The sequence below is a fragment of the Neopelma chrysocephalum genome, unplaced genomic scaffold (assembly GCF_003984885.1).
Source record: "Neopelma chrysocephalum unplaced genomic scaffold, ASM398488v2 Primary Assembly neopelma1_126230, whole genome shotgun sequence".
Classification (NCBI taxonomy): Eukaryota; Metazoa; Chordata; class Aves; order Passeriformes; family Pipridae; genus Neopelma; species Neopelma chrysocephalum.
The window spans coordinates 1-6,852 of NW_020930395.1; the positions used below are offsets into that span (position 1 = coordinate 1).

Below are 6,852 nucleotides of genomic sequence, written 5' to 3' on the forward strand. Positions count from 1 at the left end.
CACTGCTTTGACTCACTCTCTTCTCTCTCCTTGACACATCCAGTTTCCTGTGCTAAAGCCCAAATCCTGCTTCTCCACTTTCAGCATCAACAGACCAAGGGCTGGGATCATGCTACTTAACCTTTAATGCACTTCATGAAAACTCCACTTAAATAAAGCCACTTCCTCTGTCTCCCTCATTATTGCTTATTAGCTTTAAGTCAAGCAATTGCTTCTGAAAAAACATCTCGATTCAGAAGTGTTTGTCACCTTCCCAGAATCAATGACTTTTTTTATCTTCAAATGTTATCCAAAGGGTTTCCCTCCCAGCTATCTCTCAATTCCTCATTCTGGCATTACCCAAACACTCTATTTATCCTAAGACAGCCTGGAGGGCAATTCCAGTCCAGTCTGCTGATTCTGATTTGGAAGAGTCAACATTAGCACAGAACAGAAACATTTTGCCTTTCCCTAACACTTACCAAAGCTGCTTTTGTGGATGCATTTAAAGCTTTCAACTGAAGCAGACGATTTTTCCATTGTGCTGCTAACTGTTGGACAGCATCTATCTAAAAAAGGGGAAAGAAAAGCATGTTTTTATTACTGAAGACTTAAAAGAAGAGTGATCTGACAACTGAACTGAAAAAAGATATCCAGAATTAAAAAAGAAACTTCATTAAGCCAAGATGACAGGATTTTTGCTTTCCTGAACCTTCAGGGTGAGGAGTTGACACCTTTGTTTTTAGCAAAGAATTCCTTTAAACTCTCTTACTACTGCCCTTAAATCAACCTTTGTACTTTACATAGGGATAATATTAAAAAAAAAATTCTGGGGCTTTTTAAATTCAAGTTCTATCTCTTTCTGAATTAGACGCAAAAAGGAAACAAATGACATAAGATATGTAAGTTTTAAATATATGAGAATAAACTCTTCAACCTCTGTTTGATTTCTGGCCTGCCTACTTATGCGCTCACTCAGTAAGCTCAAGTCCTAAGATTTGCCTTAGCTTTTTCCATATGTTCAGAAAAAAAACCTCCACTTTCAAAACACTGTAATTCAGAAGATTTTAATAGTATCATCCTGAAATATTCAGTTTTGACGACATTAACGTGTTCCACTAGATAACTGCACAGAACAGTGCAGCAGTAAATAGTATCTGTGTCTTGATAACTGTGATTTAGTATTAAACAAGAAACTGCAAAGTCTTCAAATAACCTTTGGGAATTTTAAACTTGAATTTCCTACATTTATATTTAAGTTTAGCAACATATCTAATTCAATGCTTGGTCTAATTGAATTTTCCTTAAAACATAAAGAAGTAAAACACCTAATGTCACAAATGCCTCTAAGAATGGAATGAATAATCTTTTTGTAGACAAATTCCTTAATTTTTCAAAAGAATCTTATAACACAAACATCAATAATTCTTTTGTGTCTACTCACATGCTGGAAGATCATGTTGCCTGGTATCTGCTCTTATACAACAGACCAGAAAATTCAGATTTTGACCCAGTTTAAGAATAGAAACATGGAAAAGACATGTTGTGCTTAAACATTTTGTGAGAAAACTGTATCATACAGTTATCATCTATACACTGAGAGTTTTGTGAACTTGCATTTACAACTTTGGTGAGACCATAATTTATTTTTTTTAATAGCCAGGCATAGCATATTGTTTAATCATTTTGGTTTATTATTTTAATTGAAATTTAAAAAAATTTTGTATCTCTTGTCTCTGAAAATGCAGTTCTGGTAAATCTAAGCATATGAAGCCAGACTGGTGACAACAGCAATTTCTTCTGGAACACAGAACCAAGAACAAGAAGAAAGAGTGAAATGTAGCTTAAATTAGTTTATACTTGCCACCAGCCTAATTTCCAATAGCCTAATTTCCTTCTGGACACAACATTAAACTCTGCTAGCTTCCTTGATATTGACAGGACTATGAGGAAGGAACAATACACATACATTGAGAGATATTTTATATAAAAACATATGTGTTACTTCCAAAGGAATATATATATTTCTAAAAAAGAAGTATCTGCTATTTTCATCATTAGTTCCCTGCAATAAAGGCATGTAAAAGAACAAGGTCAAATAAACTTTCCCAGTCTTTTATTTAAAGCACTAGATAACCAGCTATATTAATCAAACTGACTAATAGCAGATGAGATATTAAATTTTTGAGACAGCATTCCAGTAACTTCTACAAATAATATACAAGAGCAGGGACAAGATTAAGTCAAGGAGTGTCCAGCAGGTATTTTTGCATTCTATTTGGTGCACGGCAATTGAAAAATATTTTGGCATTCTGATAATCTCCCCGAGTTGGGAGCTAAGTGAGTCAAGAGTTGGCAACCTGAAGAACAGTAACAAGTCCTGTCCTAAAGAGTGTCCACACCAGTATTGTTTAAATACTTACATAATTCCCAATCATATTCTTTGCTCTGCTGTCATAATACTCCAGATGCAGCTCTTCTGGTGAGACATCCGAAAAGCCTGCAAGGATAGGAGTAGTGAAAAACCTCCAAGAAAACACATTCATATTTACAATCACCCTCCATAGTTACGAAGAAATGGGCTTTGGTACTTTGTCTGTCCTAAGTCAGTCACAGTCCGAGACACAAAAAAGATCCATTACAGAACTTCAGAGGTGTGAATGTCCAAAATTAATTTGCATTAATCTCATATTCCTTTCTGTTGTATCACAAGGCAAATCATCACCTTGCAAATAGTTCCACAGAGGTACATTAGTGTAGGCAAGTCACAGAAACACCCTAAATAGCAGTAATACGCAACAACACTAAAAACATTACCTACCTGAGACATTCAGCTTTTCTTTCATTGGTGAGTAAGATGAAAATATCCATTGTCCAGAAGATTCCCAAATTTCCATGTCTTTCACTACACATTCTCTACAAAACAAAGCAAAACCACAGAAGAAGGTGAAATTACATGGTCAAAACAAAACCACCAGAAACAATTGCCTGGTTTCTGTCCAAAGTCAAAATCAATACCTGCTACCATGAAAACAAAGTGTTGCCCTAAACAGTTAAAATCTTAAAAAAAGTAATGGAAAGTGGTTCCAAAACCTTTTTTCTTTGGGAAATCACATTGCTTGCTACTTCTCAGCACCTGCCCTGTAATCGCCTTGAATCTGCTGGTCACTCTCAACTGACTGTAACACATGTCTGTGTGAAACCAGGTTTCAATAGTTTTGCTGTTGGCAGAAAAATTTGTTGTCTTGTCTGGAAAACCAAGTCAAATAATTCATTTTCCCAAAGGAGCTCTGACCCTTATTTTTCAAGCACTGAAATATTTGTTTTATTCCTTATCCTCCTGCTCACAACTTAAATACCATACCATCTTACTAGTATCACAGCTGTCTAGCTGCCCAGCTCAGGTCCCAGACACGGATTTCTTCCTTCCCATGCCAGCATCATTCCAGAGAACCAAATGAAGTTGTGTTCTCTATCGTTCTTTCTACATGTCCCAGCTTCCTCTTCATGATACTGTTCTCTGCATTATCTCTAGGAAGTTAGTAAGCTTTTAAACTGCTCATTCTAAATGCTTTCAGTAAGACAGGAGTATAACTTACAAAAGTCTCTCCTCTTCATCTTTAGAGCCATCAGCAACACTCTGACTGTTCGCTAATGCCGAGAACCTGTTCTGTGAGAAGTCTGCACTTCTGCTGCTGCTGCCTGATGATCCAAAGTCAGAGGAGCCAAAGAATCCTCTTCCATGATCTCTGCTGCCACCCCATGTATCAGACTTGAAGGTAGATGGTTGGATAACACTGCTGTATCTCTGGTTAGAGGAACCCCATCCTCCTCCTCTTCCGCCAGTAACTTCCAAATAAAAAAACAAAGAAAGCAAACAACAGAAATTTTTAATCATTAAGATATGAAACAAAGAGCATCAACAAAAACTGTAAGTATAACCAGTCTTATGGTGGCAATAAGAAGTTTAAAATGAAAATTTAGTTTTTTCCTAATGAGTTAACCTCAGTATTTTGTGAGCTTTACCTAGTGAGTTACGCATGGTAGTTCAGGAGTCAGAGGTAAATGGGAACTCCTTCTTCTCACGTGGAACCACAGAATAGTTTGGGTTGGAAGGCACCTTTAAAAATCATCTAGTCTGACCTCCCTCGTGCCATAATGAGCAGAGACACCTTCAACTAGATCACGGTGCCAATAATACGTGGCATCCCAGAAAGAGACTGTTTCAGTTTTGTTGAGGTCATTTCACGAAGAAACTACCCTAGCAGAAAAAAATTTAACTCACCATGTGTTTACATTAGGAGCTCCTGCCTCCTGCTCTGCTGCAGCGCAGAGAGCTCCAGAGTTCTGTTCTGAGACCTTAAACACATCTGTGCATGTGTGTTACAAACTCCAACCCTCCTTCAGCAGGAATAAGGACAAGCAACTGCAGCCGTGTTCCTGCCATCACTGCAGCTCTAAACTCCCTGTTGCGTCACTCGCCTTTCCAAAGCTCCCAGACACACAGAGCCAATGAGAATGGAAACAGCCTTCACTGGCCACAGCATAAGGCTGCTGGAAACTTGCTCTCTGTTCTTGGCAGGAAAGTTTCCCGAGCTGCTTTCCCATGGCATTGTGGCACATCCCGCAGTCACAGAATCACAGAATCAAGTAGGTTGGAAAAGACCTCTGAGCTCATCGAGTCCAACCTATGACCAACACCACCATGCCAACTAGACCATGGCACTAAGTGCCACGGCCAGTCTCTCCTTAAAAACCTCCAAGGACGGTGACTCCACCACCTCCCGGGGCAGCCAATTCCAAGGTCTAATCACCCTTTCTGTGAAGAAATTCTTCCTAATGCTCAACCTACACAGTCCCTGGCACAGCTTAAGAATGTGTCCTCTTGTCCTGTTGCTGATTGCCTGAAGAAGAGACCGACTCCCAGCTGGCTACAACATCCTTTCAAGTAGTTGTAGAGAGTGATAAGGTCTCCCTTGGGCGTCCTTCTCTCCAGGCTAAACACCTCCAGCTCCCTCAGCCTCTCCTCACAGGACCTGAGCTCCAGACTCTTCGCCAGAGCCCAGCCCCGCGCGTGCCGAAGCAGAGGCTGCTGCCGAGACTCCCGGGCCCGGCCCGCCCGGCTCCGGAGCTCCTGCCGGCCGGGGGCCGCCTCCAGCCGGCCCGGCCCGGCCCGGCCCGGCCCGGCCCACCGCGCTCGGGGTACCTTGTGAGGGCGGTGGGGGGCCCCCGGGGCGGCCGGCGCCGCGGGGGTGCTCGTTCCAGCAGCGGTCCCCGAAGCGGCAGTATCCCCGCAGGAAGAACTGGCACACGCCCATGGCCGCCCCGCCGTCGCCGCCGCTCTGACGTGCCGGGCGCGCGCCGAGCAGGCAGCGCGCGGAGCGGCCGGGAGGAGTGAGCGCCGGCACGAGCGCCGCCGTTGTGCCCGCGTGCGCGCTGCCCTCCGGGGGCACGCGCTGGGAGCGGGGGCTGCGGCTGGAGCGGGGATGACACCACGGATCCGGTCAGACCGGGGGATAACACATCGACAGGCTGCGGACAGAGCCAAATTAGGATTTGACTGGAGCTTGGTGCAAACCCTTAGTCATTGGCACAGTAGAATACCCTCTCGTCGGCTGTAATCGCCCCTTACTCACATAAACCCCTTTCCCACAGAGCCTGCGTGGTAAAATATTTGTGTGCTGTATCTTTACAGGGAGACGAAGGAATGTATTGCCCATGGCTATGGAATCATAGAATCATCAAGATTGGAAGAGACCTTTGGGATCATCCAGTCCAACCTTCAGCCCAGCACTACTTCTGTAACCCCTAAGTTATTGTTCTGTTTCCAAATGGTGTATACTTACCAGTGGAGTCGTGTAACTATTGAAGGTCTGGGCCTTAGGGTAGAGGACTTGGGTAACTTGAATGTTACTAAATCTAACAACAGGAGCATGCTAATCCGCAATTCTTCCCCATAGCTCTCTAGGAGGCATCCTGAAAAACTGGAATAAGTTTAGGGGAGATCAAATGACTAAAGATAAAATGAAGAGATATTGTAATCATTGGTGGCCACTTTATAAATTGGAGGATGGGGAAAACATGTCATTGCATTTTAATATTATCTTACAGTTGATGACTTGGTAAATGGGATAATCAGGTTTTATGTGCAAATGTTAGTTTCCTCCATTCCACCCCCACATTGGGGCAGAGATGAATAAAGAAGATACAGATCAAAATACAGAGTATGTGGGAAGTGAGGATTTTAGTCCTCAGAGGTATACCCAGCGAGTGATACAGGCACGTTTAAGACAAACAGTGGGGGCATTTTTTTTTTTGTACACGTCCCTTTTACTACTTCGGAGTTGTTGAATTTGAAATGATCTGTTGGTTTGTACTGAAACTGGCTTTAAAGGAGAAACTGCTGGCACCGGTACTGCTGCTGCTCACAGGAAAGCCTGCAAGTACAGAATTGATAACAAATATTACAATGGGTACCCCAGTCATATTAAACCACTGCTGTATTTCAAAAAATGCAGCAGCAGAGAAACTCCAGAAAATGTTGATATCTGCTGGTTCTTAGGGCAGGAACTTACTTGAGAGCCCAAAGCTTGATGTTTGCTGTCCTCCCAGTCCAAAGGCAGGCGATGGTTGGGTGCCTGTGTTCTTGAAAGCAGAGAGCTGAAAAAATTCCAAAGATGTAAGTGAACACTAGATTCCAAAACAGGGAACTGTCTTTCCGTAAATACTTGAAGCAAAAATAGAGCTGCCCAGTCTGACATGGATCACTTCATCACGATCACATGCTCTTGCAGTTATGAACAAAATGCTTTCAGTCTCTACACACTCTTTTCTGGAAAAGCACTCCAGAAATGCAAATCTGTTAAAATCTAT

At 42.4% G+C, this 6,852-nt stretch overlaps 1 protein-coding gene across 1 annotated transcript; it reads right to left on the bottom strand.

The window, feature by feature from the left end:
- Window positions 1–404: 404 nt before the first annotated feature.
- LOC113962226 (nucleoporin-like protein 2) lies at window positions 405–5,323 on the bottom strand. Its single transcript, XM_027673013.1, has 5 exons — window positions 5,186–5,323; window positions 3,579–3,828; window positions 2,801–2,895; window positions 2,403–2,479; window positions 405–548 (listed from the first exon to the last, which is right to left on the bottom strand). The coding sequence occupies exons 1-5, from the start codon at window positions 5,295–5,297 to the stop codon at window positions 420–422; spliced, it is 663 nt and encodes a 220-aa protein (XP_027528814.1). The 5' UTR covers window positions 5,298–5,323; the 3' UTR covers window positions 405–419.
- Window positions 5,324–6,852: the final 1,529 nt, after the last annotated feature.